The sequence below is a fragment of the Pollicipes pollicipes genome, unplaced genomic scaffold, assembly GCF_011947565.3.
Source record: "Pollicipes pollicipes isolate AB1234 unplaced genomic scaffold, Ppol_2.1 Scaffold_7261;HRSCAF=8764_pilon_pilon_pilon, whole genome shotgun sequence".
In the NCBI taxonomy this organism is placed as follows: domain Eukaryota; kingdom Metazoa; phylum Arthropoda; class Thecostraca; order Pollicipedomorpha; family Pollicipedidae; genus Pollicipes; species Pollicipes pollicipes.
The window spans coordinates 444459-465293 of record NW_023597054.1 but is presented as its reverse complement, the minus strand read 5'-3'; the positions used below and the strand labels follow the sequence as shown (position 1 = coordinate 465293).

General features: G+C 56.5%; 1 protein-coding gene across 1 annotated transcript in view; it reads left to right on the top strand.

The window, feature by feature from the left end:
• LOC119112079 (tyrosine-protein phosphatase Lar-like) overlaps positions 1-20835 on the top strand; it is a 45874-nt gene that overhangs the window by 17216 nt on the left and 7823 nt on the right. The window contains 9 exon segments of the mRNA XM_037236070.1: positions 4564-4714; positions 6036-6341; positions 9806-9945; positions 11624-11728; positions 12187-12284; positions 12691-12866; positions 13558-13684; positions 15096-15240; positions 15571-15789. Of these exon segments, the coding sequence (XP_037091965.1) occupies positions 4564-4714; positions 6036-6341; positions 9806-9945; positions 11624-11728; positions 12187-12284; positions 12691-12866; positions 13558-13684; positions 15096-15240; positions 15571-15789 (1467 nt within the window).

Here is a 20835-nt window from a genome sequence, read left to right as displayed (position 1 = left end):
TGTGTGTGCGCGCATGTGTGTGTCGCGCGCGCGTGCGTGCGTGCGCGCGTGCCTGCGTGCCTGCGTGCGTGCGTGCGTGCGTGCGTGTGTGTGTGTGTGTGCGTGTGTGCGTGTGCGTGTGCGTGCATGCATATACCGGTATCTCGGTCCCGTCTGTGTCGGTGTCGCTGTTCGGCCGAGGCCGGTGTGTCGGTGCTGCCATGTAATGGGTGCCGGTATCTCGGTCCCGTCTGTGTCTGTGTCGGTTTGGTGTATGTCAGTGCTTCCGTACCTTCTGTATCAAATGCTGCTGTCTCGTCTGTGCCGGTGTCATCCTCTTCTGTGTTAATGATGCTGTCCCGTATCTATCTCTGCAGCGTGTGTATGTGGCTGGCTGACTGGCTGGTTGGCGAGCGAGACAACATCAACTTCTCTGTCCATACTGCTGTCTCGCCTGTGTCCGTGCCGCTGTGTACTTGTGTCCCGACGCCGCTGCCCGGTCGGCCGTCGCCCACCTCTGCCGCGGAGTGGCTGCTGCCGCTCGGCCGCGCTCGTGGCCCGGCGCCGTCCGTCACGGGCCGGCCGTGTATTGGCGGCAAGCGGGCCGCGGCGGCGTGGTGCGGCCCGCCTGCGGCGCCCTCCGGCTCAGACGGCTCGGCTCCGGCGCATCAGCGGCGTCTCCTCTCGCCGCCGCTTTAGTTTACGGTGACGACGCTCATCCGGTAATGCGGCGGGGCCTCGCTTTGAGCCGCCGCCGCCTCGCCGGGCCGCCGTCGGTCCCCCGGCGCCGCGCACGGACGCCGTTTGAGTTGGTGCCAGTTGGTCGGCGTTCCTGTGTCAGTTTTGCGAGCGCGGCTCGGCTGTCCGGGTCCTAAGTTTGCGGCCGATGGCTCGCCGTGATCGATCTGACCGAAGGCGATAGGCGTGTTTTGCCTCCGGCTGCGTCGCGCCGGTGCCGACGAGAGCCGACCGGCCGGGTGGGCCGGTTGAAGAGGCGGTCGGGTTCGGCCTGACGGCAGTGTTTTCCGGAGCGCCGGGAACTCCCGGGAGGGGCGGCGCGACGCCGGGAGCGCCGGAGGCAGGCTGCTCCCTCAGCTGAGCAACTGGGCTCGACGACTCGCGTTCTTGGCCGCTGGGCCCGCCGCTCGGCCGACCAACTTTGGCAGAAGTCCGGCGGAGGCAGCTGCTCCTTTGTTGACGGGGTCGGCCGACAACAGCCTGACAGTCAGTCATAGCCTCTCCTCACTCTTCCATGCCGCTGATAGCACAAATTCTGATTAATCCGTTTTGCCTCATATGCATTCCATTGCAGGCGTCAACATGTGACCACAAATACTTCAGGGGATCTAGCACGAGGTAACAGTTGGGGAAAAATCGACTTGTTTTAAGGCGGTTTTTTCCATGTGATGCCAGAGACGTGGCGTGTTTGTCAAAAGCCACGGAGGTGTTTGCCCGCCTCCGCTCTCCCATACGACGAAACCCGTGTGTGACCCGCGTAAGAGATATTCAGGTACTGTCTGGGGATAGATGATAACCCACGACCGTCTGGAGGTGCGCATTGGAGCATTAGCGCATGATCTGTTAGTTGTGTCGGATAAATTAGCTGCTTGGCTGCTTGTAGAAGCGCAGCCAGCCATGTAAACCTTAGCTTTTGTCATGTCTCACTGGCCCGACATAGCAGCGGCATCAACATTCTGCTGAAGCGTGTCCAGCTGATGTTTGGCGTGCGTTAAAAAGTTGGTGGACCCATCTGGAACAGTTTTTTAGTTATTTCTGGAAATGACATGGAATGCCTTCACTCCACCGGTGGCCATGCGTTCAAAAGCTTCTTTCAAGCATATTTGAAATTTTAGCGTTGTGTTACGTACTTGGCGAGTTATTTTTCCATCGTGGAACGCTGAGATGCACAGACCCAGCGCATGTGCGCTTTTTGGCGAATGCTGTCGCTCTGTGATCGGAGGCGCGGTGGACCGAGCTCTTCGGCCCGTCCTTTCGGCGCCTCCGCGGAGCTTGGAGTTGTGCAGGCTTTCGGCTGGCATCGTAACGTCCTCATCGCACGCTCTGCTCGCCGTGTGTTGGAAGCGCGGTGCTGAAAGGCGCGCGCCACGTTATCTCCCGGGCGTGGTCCCGGGCACTTGGCGCTGTCGACCGGCCGCCTAGCGGTGGAGTGCGGCGACGACGACACGCCGGCGAGGACGAGCACCCTCTGGGTCAGCTGGGCGCGACAGGACGGCTCTCGAGAGGCGGTGACACGGACGGCAGGACGGGCGGCAGTGACGCACGCGCCGGCGCGCCGGCGACGGCCACCGCCGCCCGCCGCCGGCCCGGCCGGGCAGCTGTCACTCGACGCCATCGTTGCTGGCACGCTCTGGTGATGGCATGCTGCTGTGATGGTAGCTCCGTTCCGATGATGGCATGCTGCTGTGATGGTGCACTCCAGTGATGGCACGCTCCTGTGAGGGCGCGCTCCGATGATGGCATGCTCCAGTGATGGTACTCTCCGATGATGGAACGCTCCTGTGATGGTAGCTCCGATGGTGGCACGCTCCTGTCATGGCACGTTCCGGTGATGGCATGCTCCTGTGATGGTACGCTCCGATGATGGCATGCTCCGGTGATGGTACGCTCCGATGATGGAACGCTCCTGTGATGGTAGCTCCGATGGTGGCACGCTCCTGTCATGGTACGTTCCGGTGATGGCATGCTCCTGTGATGGTACGCTCCGATGATGGCACGCTCCGGTGATGGCACGGAGCTGGGTGCCGCACGGCCGTCGCGTCCATGCGTCCTTTATTTGTGCACTACAAGATCCGCGGACAGTTCCAAACATGCTCTGGTCAGAGATGCGAAATGTTTCTCAAACGATTGGTGAACATCACATATGAAGGCAGGAGAAGAAATCACATATGCCAGTCTTTTGGTGAGCATAGGTCAGTTCATTCTAAATCAAATGAGTTGCGGCAAAAGCTTATTCGTGACGTCATCGTGTGTATTCACTCTAAGCTCACATATGAAGGCAGCGAAAATATCACAAACGCCAATTTATTTGTCATGGAAGTCTTGCGATCAGCCGTTAGGGGGGGGGGGGGATTCTTTCCCGTTTCTTTGGCGCGCATTGCGCATCAATGCAGCCGTGCTGCGCGTTGTTACACTTGTGCTCATTGCTCTGGTGGGCTGGGCCGAGCCCACTGCCGGCTGACAGACAGCGGGAGCTGGAGATGACTGGCGAGGGGATATGGCAGCACGGCCGGGCGGGATGGCCCAGGTGGACAGGGAGGCCAGACCCGCCTCATCACATGCATCGAGGCGGACGTAGCTCCGGTCTCCGATTTTCCCGGAAGCCAAACTGGGAGGGAGGTGCTGCGATCTTGCGGTCGTTCCTTTCCACTAGATTCGCCGTGAGCGGCATCGGGACGTGTAATCGGTCCCTCCGTGCTGCTGCTGGGCGGACAGGGCAGCACTTGTGAGCTGCACAGATCTGTGTGTTTATTTGAATCACGTCACCGCGATATGGTGTCGTCATATTTAAATCCCAGGCCGCCGGATGCCGGCAGTGCTCAGCTGGAGTCGGTGCTATGTCCGCATCAGTTCATAGTACCAGCAGTGATCAGCTGGAGCCGGTGCTATGTCCGCATCAGCTCGCGCTACCAGCAATGCTCAGCTGGAGCCGGTGCTATGTCCGCATGAGCTCACATTACCAGCAATGCTCAGCTGGAGCCGGTGCTATGTCCGCATCAGCTCACGTTACCAGCAATGCTCAGCTGGAGCCGGTGCTATGTCCGCATCAGCTCACATTATCAGCAATGCTCAGCTGGAGCCGGTGCTATGACCGCATCAGCTCACATTATCAGCAGTGCTCAGCTGGAGCCGGTGCTATGTCCGTATCAGCTCACATTATCAGCAGTGCTCAGCTGGAGCCGGTGCTATGTCCGCATCAGCTCACGTTACCAGCATCGCTTAGCTGGAGCCGGTGCTATGTCCGCATCAGCTCACGTTACCAGCAGTGCTCAGCTGGAGCCGGTGCTATGTCCGTATCAGCTCACGCTGCCAGCAATGCTCAGCTGGAGCCGGTGCTATGTCCGCATCAGCTCACGTTACCAGCATCGCTCAGCTGGAGCCGGTGCTATGTCCGCATCAGCTCACGTTACCAGCAATGCTCAGCTGGAGCCGGTGCTATGTCCGCATCAGCTCACGTTACCAGCAATGCTCAGCTGGAGCCGGTGCTATGTCCGCATCAGCTCACGTTATCAGCAGTGCTCAGCTGGAGCCGGTGCTATGTCCGCATCAGCTCACATTATCAGCAATGCTCAGCTGGAGCCGGTGCTATGTCCGCATCAGCTCACATTATCAGCAGTGCTCAGCTGGGGCCGGTGCTACGTCCGCATCAGCTCACGTCATCAACCGGCCGCGCCAGGGAGAGGACCGGGGTGACGTGGCGCCACCCTCCGCTTGCGGCTGGCTGGGCTCGGCGCAGCCGCTTGCGCTGCCAGTGGTGGCAGCCGCATGGGGTCTGGTGGCGCCGCCCGGCCGCGGCGGACGGCGGCCGGCCACCGAGCCTCACCTCGTTTGACCCGACCTCCGCAGGTGGAGCGGCGCATGGTGGTGCCGCTGCACGAGCGCTACGAGATGAAGGACCTGTACCCGAACACGCTGTACTACGTGTGGGTGGCGGCCGTCTCTGGCAGAGGCGAGGGTGCTGCCACGCCGGCCATCCCGTTCCGCACCGAGGAGTATGGTAATTGTCTGGGCCGGTACTTTGGCTTTGTATTCGAGCACCGCGGAATGATCAGCACCGTGCACTCACACCATGTTGTTGTTTTGCGTGCACAGTAGTCTCACTTTATACTCCACTTTTATATATATGCATATATATATATATATATATATATATATATATATATATTATATATATATATATATATACATCGGACCTCACGTCGTGCCTGTCAGTGACGGGCGTCCGATCGCCGTCTCACGTACAGTTCTGGCTGCTTTCCGTACGGATGTTTGACTGGCGTGCTCCGGCTGCGCCGGCTCGCGGCCTCCGCCGGCCGGGCCGGCTGGTACGGGGTTCGGGGGGGGGGGGGGGGGGGCGCAGGCCGCTGCAGCATGAATCAAATCCGCTTCATTGATGAGCTGGGAGCTGGTCGGGTGGTCGTGGCGGCGACTCAAAATTGATCGGGGAGATTTTCCGAAAGCGTCTTGATATCGCCCGGCATCGTTTCGTTCCTTTATTTATATCCCATCTTAAGAAATTTCCTGAACTAAAGCTTCGTTGGGCCAAAGTATCTTGCGCTTTTGGAGCCCGGCTTCGTGTGTGTGGGGGGGGGGGGGGGGGCAACCACTGAAAACCGTCCGAAACCACTAGAACTAGCTACTAACACTAGCCACTAGGATGACATTCCTGTTTTTGCGGGCGCTTTGGAGCATTTCGGGAAACGTGCGGCCGTACCTCAGGATGTTGCGAAAAGGATGTCTGCGTCCCTGTCCGTACCGGTCCCCCCACTGTCAGACGCCACGCTCACTGACCACCGTCTTCGGTCTTGGCGTCTGTGAGCACCGTCCCAGCACCATTGGCTGGCCTTTCAGTTTTTTAAAAGAGCGCTAAACGATCCCGCTTTTCCTGTCATTGTGCCTGGTCACCCCGCGTCGCTCGTCGGCCAGGAGACCCACCATCGCCCGAGGCGGCGAGAGAATCAGAACATGTTCGTCCCCGACAGGCGGTGGACAGAGATGCGGGGACTAGAAATTCCCAAACCGAAATTTTCCCAAGTGAGGCGACATTTTGCCCGTCCGTAGAGTTCTGGTAGAGTTTCGTCGGTGCTGCTTGCTGGCTCAGCTCAGGCCGCCGCGCTGGTGCCATCTCTCGGACGATGGCCGAACCAGCGCCGCGCGGCCGCCCGACTGCTCCGTCTGCCGTTCCGTTCAACATGGCGTGCCGTTTGATTTCGACACACGCGAGTTCGCTGCCTTTTCGTTGTTGAGTTGGACGCGCCGCTCGGAGTCGCCGGCGGGCGATGGCTGGTGCGCATGCGCATTGTGCTGTGGTGCCGCAGTGCCGGGCGGGGCGCCGCGGGCGGTGCGCGTGCGCGCGCTGGACTCGCGCTCGCTGCTGGTCTCCTGGCTGCCGCCGTCGGCGGACCTGCGGAACGGTGCCATCCGCTACTACAAGATCTTCTTGAAGCGCTCTGGCCAGGACGACTCGGACGCGGTTGAGATCAAGCTGAAAGACCCGTCGCATCGCAACTTCACGGTGGACGAGCTGCGCAAGTACACCGAGTATTCCATCAGTGTGCTGGCCGGCACGCTGGTGGGCGACGGGCCGCAGAGCCACCCGGTCCTGGCACGCACCGAAGACGACGGTACGTGGGGGTGACGCGCAGCCGGGGAGGGGGAGGGGGTGGGGGGGGGGGCAGCCGGAGGGGGCGGCTAGACGGCGGGGGCTTGCTGGAGGGGGACGCCGAGCTGCGTGGGGGTGCTTCGGCCGGGGCCGGCTGTGTAGGGACTGTTAGGCGCCCGGTGATGAGCAGCCGTTGTGTCGTCGGAGTTTTGAGGGGAGTTGGCTGGCATGGCTCGGGCTGTGTCCCCTAGAGGCGAGGACTCTGCGGGGTTCAAGGGAGAGTGATCGGTTTGCAGCCGAGGCATTGGTTTTCCCATGCGAAAGGTGTTTCAGGAAGGTGGATCTTTAACAGGGTTGGGTATAGGTGACATTATCGGCGTGTATTGTCGAGTTTTTATGGCCTTCGATACATGTATTGTGTAACCAATAGACATACTAATGGGTTGTTAAACGATTGTCGCTGTGTTTCAACCTCAGATGGAGCATATGCACTTGCTGCGAAAGAGGCTGCGCTTCTTGGAAAACGTGCTTTGGTTCAACACGTAGAAAGCTGCGGAATACTGTTTTGGCTCATTTTGGTATATTGAACACCAAATGTACTTGAACTTTCTTTTGTTCGTGAGTTGTCTCTTTACGCTACTATTCTGCAACTTTGTGTTGTTGGCATGCACCCATGGTGGGGAATAACACGCAAGGATGATTTCATTGCGATAACATTTTCGGTTATAGCTGCACTGTTGAAGGCAAAGTGCATAAGTTACAATATTTCAGGTGTTCTACTTTTGAAGAGATAACTTTTACTCTTCGTGGGACAGTTAAAATGCAGAGTTTATTTATTTACGTTTCAACCAGAATCGAACGCTATTGGACGTTACCATGGTAAATATCCAGGCAAAGGCCAGGAGCATAATTCTGCGAGGGAATGACGAAATTTGTCATTGTCAATGTTAATTGTCGCACCGAACTGCTTAATGGCAGTGTGGCGTTATGCGTGGTGAACCCCGGCGCTGCGAGACAGCGGGGTGCCAACCGTTCTTGATGGGCTGGCCTCGCAGGTGCCCGCGGTAGCCCCGCCGGTCTCAGCATATCAGGCTTCGTTTCATTTTAAAACGCTCCGACGCAGTCTTGACAATTCGTATTGCATCAGCCCTCTGTAGTAGAGCAATGGGCCAGTAATGTGTGATCAGGCCCCCGTGGCCGGCGTGGCCGGAGGACGGGCACCACTGGCGGCAATCGTCCCGAGTCATTGGACTACGAGCGGATCGTTCCTTCGGTTATTGTGCCAGGAAACATTGCTCATTGCTAAAAACACCAAACTCACCCAGTGCCTCGCAGGGGAAGGTCTGGAGCTCTAATATATTTCCAGGCGACTTTAAAGGAAATATGATATGTACTGTGTTGGGAATGAACTGCTGGTATTTGGTCAAACTGCGTTTAAGACGGTATGTCATCATGAACCTTTCTATGTAGCATCACGGATCCGGGTGCGGACTGAGATGTTTTTTTTTCTCACTCCTATTGGTGTTCTGTCTCTTTATCTGTCACTAGCAACTCCTTGTGACCTAGCGCACAGTTGTATTGCACATTTCCAGCACGCAATCGTAAATAGGTACTCTTTCCAGCCGAGGAGTGGGCTGGGAGGGGTTAGAGCACGCGCACTGGGCAAGACGTCAAATTAACTCATGAGGACGGTCGGAGTCGTTTTTTAGCTTCAGACACGCCAAAAAAAAGCCGGCTCCGGTCAGGTGAAGGTGAACCAAAAGGTACTGCTCGAAACAGCAGACCCCCATAAAACTGAGATGAAAACGTGGCACCCGTTTTGCGGGGGCTAGAGATTCCTCATTCATAACACTTCATGTTGTGTGTGCCGGTGACACTCGGCTTGTCGCCTAGCGATACATTGCGTTGGGCTGGCCGATGCGGACGTGTTCACACCCCAGATTCGCCACCGCTTGATTCCAGGCGGCCGTGGCCGTGTGCGCTTGGTCGACCTGACCGGCTAGAATGCCAACTTCCGTGCTGCCAACCATCATTTCTGACGCGGCGCCGTCGGGCGCTGTGGCCAGTCCAAGCCATGGCAAACAGGGTTTGCTACCGCTGCTGTTTGCCGAGAAAATGTAGCCATGGGCCGTGCCATGGTGCTTGGGGGCCTGCTGAACACGAGGCGGCCGGGATAACTGGCTGTGCGTTCTGTGTGGCGGACGCCTCCCATGCCTCGTCACGCAGAAGAGCCCCGGAATTGAGACAGTGCCCAAAGGTGTGCGGTGTGTGATCTGGGCGCTGTCAGAAGTGTTACCAAGCATTAGCCGTCTTCAAGAAGGGCTATGGGCTGTAGCAAAGGTGTAGAGTGTTCAGGCGGGGGTCACTTAGATCATAGAGACGTGAAGGAAGCCTCATGAAGCATGCGATAAGGGCCGAAACGGCCGTTCTAACGACATCAATTGATTTGTGCATCAGCAGCGTGCTTGCGCTCTGGTTGACGTATCTGGAGGGGTTTGCTCTGTTTCTTCAGTAGGCCTGTCGTAGGCATCACTTGACACTCCTTGTGCATGGTCTTCTTTCACAGGGCCTTCTGGTCTGTAGCTCTCAGTCGTCACCAATTGTGACATCCCGCCACTATTTTAGGGCACCGATGCGCCCCCCGACCTATTGTGCGCTCATCGAGGGCCGGATAACTTTTGCTTGTCGTGTGTTTTTTGGTCAACATGGTGTGCGGTGATTTGATATCTGGCCTCTCTTTCTCTGTTTCTCTCTCCCCTCCTCCCGTGACTGTGCGTGGTCCTCCATCTCTGAAAGGCCGGCAGTGAGTACTGAAGACTCTGTGGCCGCCAGCTCGGCCAGTCCGGACATGAATGCCGCCAGATTCGGCCGCCAACCGTTGTCGTTAGCCGTTTGCATGGCCGAGCTCGGCCCTGGACGTTTTCCCTCATCACCTTGCGTAGGTGGTAGCGGTTCGATGCGGTGTCCATGGATGCCGTGAAGCAGACCTTTGGCACTGGTAACAGTTTCCCCCTACCGCCTCCGGGGAGGGGTCGGAGCCTGGGGGAGGAGCGGTGGAGAATGGGGCGAGCACACAAGTCAGCGGAGTCGCGGTTAGCCCACGCCAACAGGTCACCGCGCCGGCTGTCAATTCGCAATACCCACTTGGCATGCTCTATGTCGCTCTATTTGTCTCTGTTCAAACAATGACTCGAGCGCGTCTGTCGCGATATAGATAGCTGGGTGTCGTGTTCGCGTTTGCCATGGCGTTCTTCTCATAACCCAGGCGGGCTGGTCCTCGGCCAGTGAGCCGCGCTGTACAGACACTGTTCCTTGCTAACGTAACGTCGGCTCCCATCTCCTCTGCTTGTGAGTGATTAGGCAGGCGCCGTGTGCGGCGGCGCTGTGGCAGCGCTTGGTTAGCGGCAGTGGCCGCGTGGCCGGTGTTGGGCGTGCTGTGTGTGTGCGGGGCTGGCGGCCGGACTGAGCTGAGCGCCGCTCCTACAGTGCCGGGCAAGCCGCGCAACCTGACCGCCCGCGTGCTGAACTCGACGGCCGTCCGGCTCACCTGGTCACTACCCACGGACCGCGAGCGCAACGGCCTGATCCTCGGGTACCAGGTCCTCGTGCAAGAGCTAGGCACTGAGGTGAGGCGGTCCGACCGGCAGCCGGCCTGGTCTAGCACCGGCGCCAGTCACCGGCCGGCTAGGGCCCAGGCCCGGGCCAGCGGCGGAAGTGGGGCCGCACCCAAGTGCGGCCGAGTGCTTTGATATTGGACTTAAGATCATGCTTTATGCCCTTCATTCTGTAAAATGCGCATGTTTATATGGTAGTTCAAGGTATATACTGTGACAAAATTAGAGGTTCAGAACAAAGACACCAGACTATTAAATACGTGGTCAACGATATTGAACGAAGACGAGCTTGGTGTTATTTTCAGCAGCAAACACCTTCACGACTCAAGAAATGTGCCCGGAGAGCGTGTGAGCATCGGCAAGCTCGCCTTAGAAATTAAATATCCTAGACATGGGTTTTCTCTGTGCGTGTCACGTGAAAAAAACACTATGCCAGAACTAGTTACACACACACAGGAATGAAAAATTGGACAGTAGTATTAGCCGATTCCTCGGAAAAACCAGGAGAATAGAGATATAGTTTGGTTGATATTTCGGCAACCTGCCTTTATTGAAACAATACAAGACAGGCATTCAAAATTGCCTGCCGATGTTCCTACTCGATTTTTCAGGTTTTTTTTTGTTGTTGTTGAAAGAGTAAGCCACAGTTTTTGCTGGACACCAACATTCAGGGGAATAAACAAAGAGCGATTGGCAGCCATTACCAAGGTACCGTGCCTACCTGAGAATTAGAATGCCCGAACATACGTGTACATGCAGGCGACTTGAAGCAAATAGACATCACGCGTCACGCTTTATTTGAACATGTAAGCAAGTTGAAGTAAACAGGCATCAAACATCGCGCAACAATTATGCGCGCAAACGATTTCAATTGAACAGGCAGCGCGCATCGCGCGACAGGCATCACTTACACATGTAAACGATTTTAAGCTAGCACACATCACACATAAAGGCACATATCACACTCGCATAATCGGCCATGGTGGGCCCTGTATGCTAAGATTTGGTCGCCGACTTTTTATAAGAATTGATTCACTTATTTTCCTGTCTGGGTGGTCCTGTGTTCTGTAGATGACTTTGAGCTCTAAAAGAGGGATAGGGTCCACACTTCCCTCGATTTCAGCCTGAGCGTGTTTTGCCAAAAAGTAGTCACCGAAAGGGGTATTCCCTGTTTTGGTTTTAGCGCCTCGCAAGTGTTCATTATATCTCAAACGAATAGGGCGCATGGACTCCTCGGCATACACTATGTCCCTCCCATGTTTTTCACAAAGCGCACACTTGATTTCGTAAACCACGTTTTTTTGCGTGCAAACCCCTCGGAGCCCAGAACTGCATACATGGCATCTGTTGCCACCCGGGGACTTTGGCTTCGAGATGGAAGATTTCACCACAGACTTTTTAAGCTTGTTGTTTTTCCAAGCTACGCGTACGCCCAGTTTTGATTTTTAACCAATGTTTTTCCTGGTTTTTCGGAGGAACGAGGCTCATACTACTGCATTATCTATGTGACTAATGTTCCTCTGTGATGCACTGAAGAACTTACGGAATGAAAAAGAATTTGGAGCGTTTGCGCGATCTGAGGATGTGGCACGGATGACGTCACCGACCACGTCACCGTGTGCCAGCCTGGTCCTGCTGGGCGGCCGTCCGCCTGGCGCCCGCCTGACGCCTGTGCCGCGCCGCTCGGCAGGGCAACGGCCGCTCGTCCCGGCCGCGACGCTACGAGATCCGCGACGGCGAGGCGGCCGACTACACGGCGGCCGACCTGCAGCCCAGCACCTCCTACCTGTTCCGGGTGGGTGGACGCGCCGGCCGCCGGGCTCTGTCCCACGCCTCTGTTCGCCCCGGGCCTTGGTCGGCTGGTGGGAGAGGTGGCGGCGAGAGACATGAGATATCGCCGGGAGAAGGGGTGGATGCTCCGGCGGCTGTTGGGTGGGCGTGGTGTTGGGTGGGCTGTTGGGTGGGGTGGCGTGGTCGTGCGGTGTCATGCGAGCGCACGCAGGCTTGTCGGTGTCGGTGTTGACGTGGTGCGCGGACAGCGCTGCTGGCCTTGCAACGAAAGCAAGCTACATGCGCTGCCTGGGTCGTCGCAGTCTACTCTGTAAGCTGGCCACCAGTTGGGGTGATGGCCGACCGGTGCCTGTGGTGTGCTCTGGTCGCTCCGTGCGGTGCTCTCCTTGGGCGCGGCCGACCGTCGTCTGACGCCTGCGGCCGTGTCGGCGAGCCTGACCTGTGTCGATGCGCCGCCGCCAGGTGTCGGCACTCACTCGCAAGGGGGACGGCTCGCGCAGCGACGCGGCGCGCGCCACCACACAGGGCAGCGTGCCCAGCCAGCCCGACGTGCACATCAAGTGAGTGGCTGCGGTGCGAGCGGCGCCCGCAGTGTGCGCTGCACCGGACCGGCTCTTGGCGGCGGCGAGACGTCCCTGGCTGAAATCGTGCGCCCTGACCACGGTTGATGAGTACTGCAATGAGTGCTGTCTTGATGGGTACTGTAATGAGTACTGTGTTGGTGAGTACTGTAATGAGTACTGTGTTGGTGAGTGCTGTAATGAGTACTGTGTTGATGAGTACTGTAATGAGTACTGTGTTGGTGAGTACTGTAATTAGTACTGTGCTGATGAGTACTGTAATGAGCACTGTGTTGATGAGTACTGTGGTCGTGGTGCTTCAGGGAAATGCTGAAAGCCGGAAGAGTGTGGACCGACAGTGGGCGCCAGCTCGTCAGGGACTGACCGATGCGCACGTGTCCGGCAGAGTGATCAAGGAGGAGGAGCGGGTGACGCTGGACGTGGAGTGGTCTCGCCCGACCGAGACGCACGGTGTGTTACTCGGCTACCGGCTGCGCTACGGCCGGACGGGCGACGCCGCCAGGCTCAGGGAGGTCACCATCGCCGGAAACACGACCCAGTACAAACGGCTCAGCGGCCTGGGTTAGTCTGCCCTCGAACGGCCAATTCGCATGTCTCCTCTCCGCCCCGAACCGCCACCGCCCTCGTGGGTGGGTGTGGGTGTGAGCGTGAGTGTGAGTGTGAGTGTGGGTGTGGGTGTGGGTGTGGGTGTGGGTGTGGGTGTTGGTGGGTGCGTGTGTCCGCGTACGCACGCGCACACGCATGCACGCGCGCGCTTCCGGTGGCGTAGCTGGCAACGCGCTGTCGTGCGCCCTTCTCGCACCGCCGTGTACCGGACACGTGCCCGCCGAGTCCTGAGTCCCGGCGTAAGTACTGTCGTGGTTCCTGTAGTGAGTCCTGTCATGAGTCCCGCCGTGAGTACTGTCGTGGTTCCTGTAGTGAGTCCTGTCATGAGTGCCGCCGTAAGTACTGTCGTGGCTCTTACAGTGAGTCCTGTCATGAGTGCCGCCGTAAGTACTGTCGTGGCTCCTGCAGTGAGTCGTGTCTTGAGTCCCGCCGTAAGTACTGTCGTGGCTCCTGCAGTGAGTCCTGTCATGAGTCCCGCCGTAAGTACTGTCGTGGTTCCTGTGATGAGTCCTGTCATGAGTCCCGCCGTACGTACTGTCGTGGTTTCTGTAGTGAGTCCTGTCATGAGTCCGGCCGTAATTCCTGCCGTGAGTCAGACCTGAGTCGGTTGGCTGGCCCGAGCTGAGCCGTCGCGGCCGGCCGGCAGAACGTGGCGTCGAGTACGAGTTTCGCGTGAGCGGCCGGAACGACGTCGGCCACGGCCAGGAGCAGATCATCACGTACAACGCGAGCGAGGGCGCGCCGTCCGGCCCCGTCACCAACGTCACGTTCAGGTGGGTGGCGGCCGGGCGGGGCGCCGCTGCCGACGCGCCAGCAGTGGCGACTCAGTACCTGGCCAGCTTAGCCGCCAGGAAACATGGTGTGTGGGCTGTGGGGGAGGAAGGGCAGGAAGTAAACAAATTTGCCCTTTTCAATGACCAAATTTGACCAAACGACCAATACATTTCTGAAATGGGCACAAAATGACCATTGCAGTCGGCGCGCCCTAAAACACCAAGACACAACAGTAGCACCCTGTGGTTTTTTCTGGGTTCATGCATTTCATATAATGTAATCAATGAATCTATTGATGTCCCTACGATTGTTTTCTCTAGCTTTTGCGCAGAATTGTACTCCTTAACATTCTGGATGCCTTTTTAGCCATTTATTGTATGTTGTTGCTACAAAACTACAGGATGTCAGCGACAATTGTTCGGAGATGATAAAATACATTCTTACATATAGTATTTGTTATTCTGCGGCTATGCTCGCTTTGGGGGCATTTCGGACCATTGTGTGCTTTCGGCTCCAAAACACGCCTAATTTGCCAATGTACCAATCGTTGTTGGCGCCAGCGGATTTTGCGCTTAGCGAGGAATGTAATGCGATCTTGGTACCTTGTCTCGTGTGGTCTTCCGCGCAATAATGATTTACTCGAGTCGCTTCCGCTCTCGCTATTGACCCTTGGCTGGGATGACTTGCGGTCGGTGGTAGCGGCCGCCCAAGGTCACATGAGGCTATAGGGCGCAGTGGACTGTGCCGAGGATTGTGACACGCCAAACTTCCGCACAGAATTCTGCCTTTGACCTGAAACTTTACGATCGCCTGGTGAGACCAAGGTTCACAGAACATGGGCTGTTTAGCGTGAACTTACGGACGCCAGAAACCCATGCCACCTTAATGCTCCGATGAAATGAAAAAATGAGATAAAACAATAGTAAAACGGGTCATATAAAAGGGTAAAACAGGCTCACAGGTTCACAGGTTTACAAACAGATAAAACGGGTTTAGGCCACATTTGCATTGGGCGAACAGATCGCTGCAGGTATTGCGGCTAGAATGGGAGCGGGCTTTGCTGTGCCGTGTCCACGTAATTAAAAGCTCATCCTGGCGGCCTCCATTCGGACCTCTCGACGTGCCTGATCCGTTGTCACGCACGGGGGAGCACGCGGCTGTCGGCCATAAGTAAAACCGGGACACGGGTTTGCGGATGACGACGCGTTTGCCACAGGTGCTGCTGGTGCTAGTTTTTCGGCGGGCGATGTCGGACTGACCGTGCCCTCCCGCGGGTGATGTCGTGCCCTCCGGCGGGTGATGTGCCCTCCGGCGGGTGATGTCGTACTGACCATGCTCTCCGACGGGTGATGACGTGCCCTCCGGCGGGCGATGTCGGACTGACCGCGCCCGCCGGCGGTGTGTCGCCAGATTTCAGGCGACCGATCGGGTGGCGTTCACCTGGGATCCGCCGCGATCGGACCAGCGAAACGGCAAGATCACCGGCTACAGTGTGCAGCTCCACAAGGAGGGCAACCTCGACCACGTGGAGCGGATGCACCCCAACGACACCAAGGTTTGCGACATCCGGTCCCGTGCGTGCCTCCCATCTCTTCCCTGTCCTGGCATGGCTGGCAGAGGCCGACGCATTAGGCCGACTCCGGCTGGTATAACAAACTGAACTTCAGTGCTTGAGAGCTAGTCCAGCACTGCTCTCACACTGTCAGATAAGTATGGACCCTTTTCGTGCGGGGCCTCGTTGGCGGCCGCGGTGATCAAAGAACGCCTTTGTTTTAATCGTCAGGTGTTCGGTGTACCGTGACGTACGGTAGCGTTGCGAGCGATGGCGGCGCGCTCTCCTCGGCGCGCAGTCGTGCTGCCCGTCAGGCCGCCGTGTGCCGTGCAGGTGGTGTTCACCAAGCTGGAGGAGAGCACGGCGTACGTGTTCCGGGCGCGCGCCAACACGTCGGTGGGCGCCGGGCCGTGGAGTGCGCCCTTCTCGGTCAGCACCGAGAGTGACCTGGTGCGGCCGCCCATCAACCTGCGCGCCATGGCCACCAGCTTCTCAAGCGTCGAGGTGTGGTGGGAGCACGTGCACACCGCCACACAGATCGTCGGATACCAGGTCAGTAGGCGAGACCCGGGGCCGAGACGGCGCCACGCCGCGGCCGCCCAACCGGCGCGAGCGTCATGTGGCGGGCGGGTATGTCTGTTGGTGGGGTGGGGCCGCGGCTCATCGCAAGCGTTCGCTTCGTCTCCGATGCCATACGTCCTGTCCATCTCCTGTTTGCTGTCCGTAAAGGGAATATTCCACATTGGAAGATATGGAATCAAGCATCAGATTTGATGAAATAAGCTCATGTATTACTCTCGTTATGTTTTTAATTGGAAAAGACTGCTCTAGGCAACAAAGCTTCTTTTTTTGTAAAGATGCTCATCGATAGATCACCTTTTGATTGCGTCATGAAACGCTTGTGTGACGGCACTCACTAGTTCTTCAATCCCCCGGCAGTTAGCCTCCCGGGTGGTGATGATGGCTGTGTGCTGAACCAAATATCGTTACGACGGGACTCGCGACATGACAAATAGCGTGCTCGTGTTTTGGCCCTTGCTGGTGTTCTGGCATATTGTTTTCCGTGATTCTAAGCTGTGTACTTTATTGACCTCTCGGCTATAGCGCTTTTCTTAAGTTTGTCGATTACAGGTCTTTTTCCGCACTAAATAGGCAGGATGCATGACTTCTTGTATTTCTCAGCACAAAACGTAATTCGTGAAGAATATCCGACCGACCCTCTTATCGTCTTATCGTATTTCTTACATCATCTTGCATGCTCGCAATGCCCCGCTTGTCCGGGGCAGGGTGCATACATCAGTCGCGTGTTGGCCGAGCGGCCCCTGCAGGGATCCTCGACCTGGCTCTCCCTTACACAACATTGAGTGAGAGCCAGTTGACGGCCGTTATATCTGGCAAGCGCACTCACGAGTGTTACATGTGAATGGCTCGACAATTATATTTGCTTGACCTTGAACGCCGCGTGGCCAGTTGAATGGCAGGATTTGAATGACACTGTGCCGTCAAGGATGGCTTGGCAATCTTGAAATAGTTGGCACGAAGTAGTATGTACATTAGGGTGTCATCAGTAACAAAACCAAGTGAGACAAAGAAGTTTTCGCGCAGGGGTCCAAAAGTACACGACGTAGCAAAAGTTATTATCAAAAACTTAATTTCGTGACGCGCGAGACGACCAAAATATCGCTGTAAACTGATGCCCGGCGTTGCAGTCACCCAGTCCTGGGCGGCGTCCGCCACCGCAGGTAACACCAGGCCGTGGGCGGCGAGTGTTACAAAATACCAGTGCGTATGGAAGCGATGCTACCGAGCGCTCCTTAGACTGTCGTACGAGATTGTCTCGGTCTAAGGTCTAATATGCGGATCCGACATTGGCCGATTGGTTCACGTATGGCGAAAACTCTACGTGCTGTTGAGAATGAGCTCGCACGGGTATCTTCGTTAGTGCTGCTTTAGATTTTCACTTCTCAAAGACAACTCCCGTGATGCAAACAATACCATGCACAGCATATGACTCAGAATATATTGTTTGTGTACAACTTAATGCATATAGCAGCTTGTACCAGGTGAGTACAGAGGGGAAGGGGTAGGGTGCCCCCATGCACAGCTTACTCCCGGCCGAGCCTGCGTATTCGATGCACCGGCCCAAACAGCAACTGCTCACAGACTGGAAACCCAAAACGCCTGTTGGCAGAGATCGCGCGGTAGCAGAAATACCTTCGCAACTGGGCTCCACATATTGCCGAAGCTCCAGCTCCAGTCGCAGACGTCCTCGGCAGTGCGGCGCTGCGTCGCACTCCTAGTGTGAACCAGATAGGGCAAGATGGCCAGCGGTGTCTGCACTTTGTACCGCAGCTCGTAGTCGCCGACGTCTCGCATTGGAGGCTGTGTGACTGGTCCGTGCCAGGGAATCAGTTCGGTGTACCTCACGTCCTCGAAGTTTACCGCTGAGATGGCGAAGACCCTGGGCTGAAGAAGACCCTCGGTTTGCTGCTCACGAGCGGCGCGACGATCGGAACCGCGTGTTCACGGACCATGCGGTTCTCATCCCACACAATGTCCAGCAGCAGCTGTTTCGGACGGACCCAGCACCCGCTACGCTGGATGACTATGTGTGCTGCGGCAAGTCGCGGAGCCCCGCGATGTTTCGGGACAAGTTGCGTAAGCCAAAGTCGCAGCCGCTGTTTTGCCGGATGGCGGACCATACCGGCACATAGTGGCCGACCACGCACTGGACGAGGTCCTGGAGAGCGTTGCTGGAGGTCTCGGTAGGGATGTAAGCTAGGAGCAGGCCAGCGGCCAGTGTCAACCATCTGAAGACAAAAGTGAATATATTAGAACATTTTGTTGCGAACTGAACATTAAATCGTACAAAAAGTGTTGCAGCTGTTTATTGAATGCAGTTATGCCGATATCTAGAGTCTTTAAATGTGACGGAACACGTATCAACAAATGTACTAGTAAGCATGAACCTACGAGCAAGTGATGCGACGTGCTACGGCCCAAGGTATGATAACAAGTAACTGCTCAAAAGTGAGCGCATGAAAGGTCAATCGGTGCGAGGTCAGTTTAAACACTCCTGTTGTTAATTCGGGGATAATGCGTTTTCATATTTACCTGACGTGGTTCCATGTTCCGATTTGTCGCTGGGCTGCCACGCTTCGGACAGAGCCGTTTTGAACGTCGGAGGCCAGAAGGTACAGCAGCTGCTAGCTGGTGCCGAGCTGCTGGATCAGGTCGACCGGCAGGTTTGGCACGTGCCCGGCATAGGCTTGAATGCCACAACGTCCCTCTCCCAGACCTCTCCGGCACAGGTCTTGCCGATGGGTTTAGAAAAGAATCGATCCCGCGGTCGTGCCGTCCAAGGTCAGCAGTAGGTGGAGGAGGTTCAGCTCGTTGCCGTATAGCTGGCAGATGAACCGGTTTACGGGTGACTCGGTGGTCAGCTCAAGCAACCGGAACACGTCGCCTATCGTCTCGGTGTTGACGACCGTGCCATCGCAGCCGAGCACATTGGTGTGACCGTCGCACTGCGGGCTCACGGAGCGTAGGTCGTTGAGCAAGTGCAGGGTGCGGCCGAACTCGGGCGTAAAATGAGTCAGGTAGTGGCTGCCGGGCTCAGCGATGGCAACCACGTGTTTTTCGACGGCATTCGTCAGGCTCCGTGTGGTTCATGTAGTTCCTGTCTTCACGGCCGTCGAAGTAGAGGATGACTCATGGATTGCTTCAGCATTTTAACGAGCCGTCTCCTATCTCGCCCTGCATCTTGCGCAGCAGATCTTACGATCTACGATATTATATTTCAAGTACCCAGTCCGTCTCTGCTGTCTTGTTGAAAGGCGATGATAGCAGCAGCGACCCGTTGCGAGCCACCATAGCTGTCAACCGCCAGAGCGGTGTTAGATCGTTAACGCCATAATCTACAGTGGCAGCGGTCTCAACAGGAACGAACAATCAGTCTCGTCGCCACCTCCTACCATGTACGGAACCGTGCAAGAATCCGTGCTCTCAGCTGACACGCCAGCGCTGAGACCACTTGGTCCCGGAGCAGGCTTGGGGTCAGCACTAGCAGCTAGCGCTAGGTCAGCGGCGGCACGGGCTCAGCAGTCGACGGGGAAGGCGACTCAGGTTCAGCAGCAGACACTGCCTCAATGGCGGCCGAGCCACGACGCCCCTGGAGTTGTCTGGCCATCCTCCGCGCCTCGCAAGCCTCCCTAGTCACAATCGTATCCCGGTCATATGACCCCAGGGTAAGCTTCCGGTACCTGCACTGGTCCTTCATGGCAACCTCCTCCTGGTACACTGTGCAGGCAACTGGGCATGGGAAGCTGCACTGAGGCTTGCACTTGTATTTTGCGACATCAAAAAGGTTGCTTCATTTCGCGGTGGCGGCGTTGCTGCGTCACTCTCTTTCTTTCGTTGATTTCTTGTTGATAGCTCTGTTGGGCTTATATGAATCCCTCTCGGTCAATTTTGTCAGGTATTTTGAATCATGGACAGGGATCGTTTCGTTGGTCCACAGCACCCTAATTTCTATCGTCGTGGTTTTGAAGATGGTATTAGTGAGATTCCTCTTCGATTCGCTCAGCCACCTGATGTAGCTCAAGGCTTTCCCGTAGTCGGCTGTTAGTGGTGGGACGGTAGGAGCCGAGTGGCTTATCACAAAATGTTTTTTTTTACGCGACCGTGGAGTCTTTGGCATGCTTATGCAAGTAATTGTTCGAAAGAAATATTTCTATACCGGAAAAACTAAACGAATAAACCCATATCGCACACACAACAAGCATAGAAATTGCAAACCAACATCACAATGATGCGTTAGCAACCGCAAACTTAAATCTACCTCGGTCTGCTCGCGATACATATTTGGTTGCACCGAAAATTAATGTCCTTTAATGAAAAGTCGCCTAAGCTATTTGGCAATGTTTTGCTGGTGCTCTTCGTGATGTTCATTTCATGCTTAATTCAACAGGTGCCAGTCGTGTAGAAAGTGGCAAGTTTGAGGCTTGTTGGAATAAGATCCCAGTGCGTAAAGTTGGTGGCGCTACTATCGAATACGATTTTCTTGGCCTGTAAAAAGAAATTGCTCTCGCGTCACGAATATTAACATTGGTGCGGTGCGACAGAACTGAAAACGTATCATTAATCCGTGTGTCAAGGAAAAACTTTTGTCTCAGTTGATTCCAAGAGATTTGCCCCCACGATAACGCACCGTAATGTACATTCTCGCGGGCGGGCGTGTAGATCAGAAACTGGCGGGGTCTATGTCGTGAGAATAACAGGGCTGTGAACTAAACCGAATGCTCTCCAAGCATTTCCGTTCAAAACCCCAGACGAATGTGGAACAATCCCTTTAAGCATCTGCATCTGTATGTCGGTGAGGAGGCACGCCCGTCGTTACACTATCCGGCGCCTCAGAGTGCTGCCGTGCGGTCAGGGTCCTCGGGCGGGGCGGTCGGGTCCCTCGGGCGGGGCGGTCGGGTCCTCGGGCGGGGGCGGTCGGGTCCTCGGCGGGGGCAGGTCGGGTCCTCGGGCGGGGGGCGGTCGGGTCCTCGGGCGGGGGCGGTCGGGTCCTCGGGCGGGGGCGGTCGGGTCCTCGGC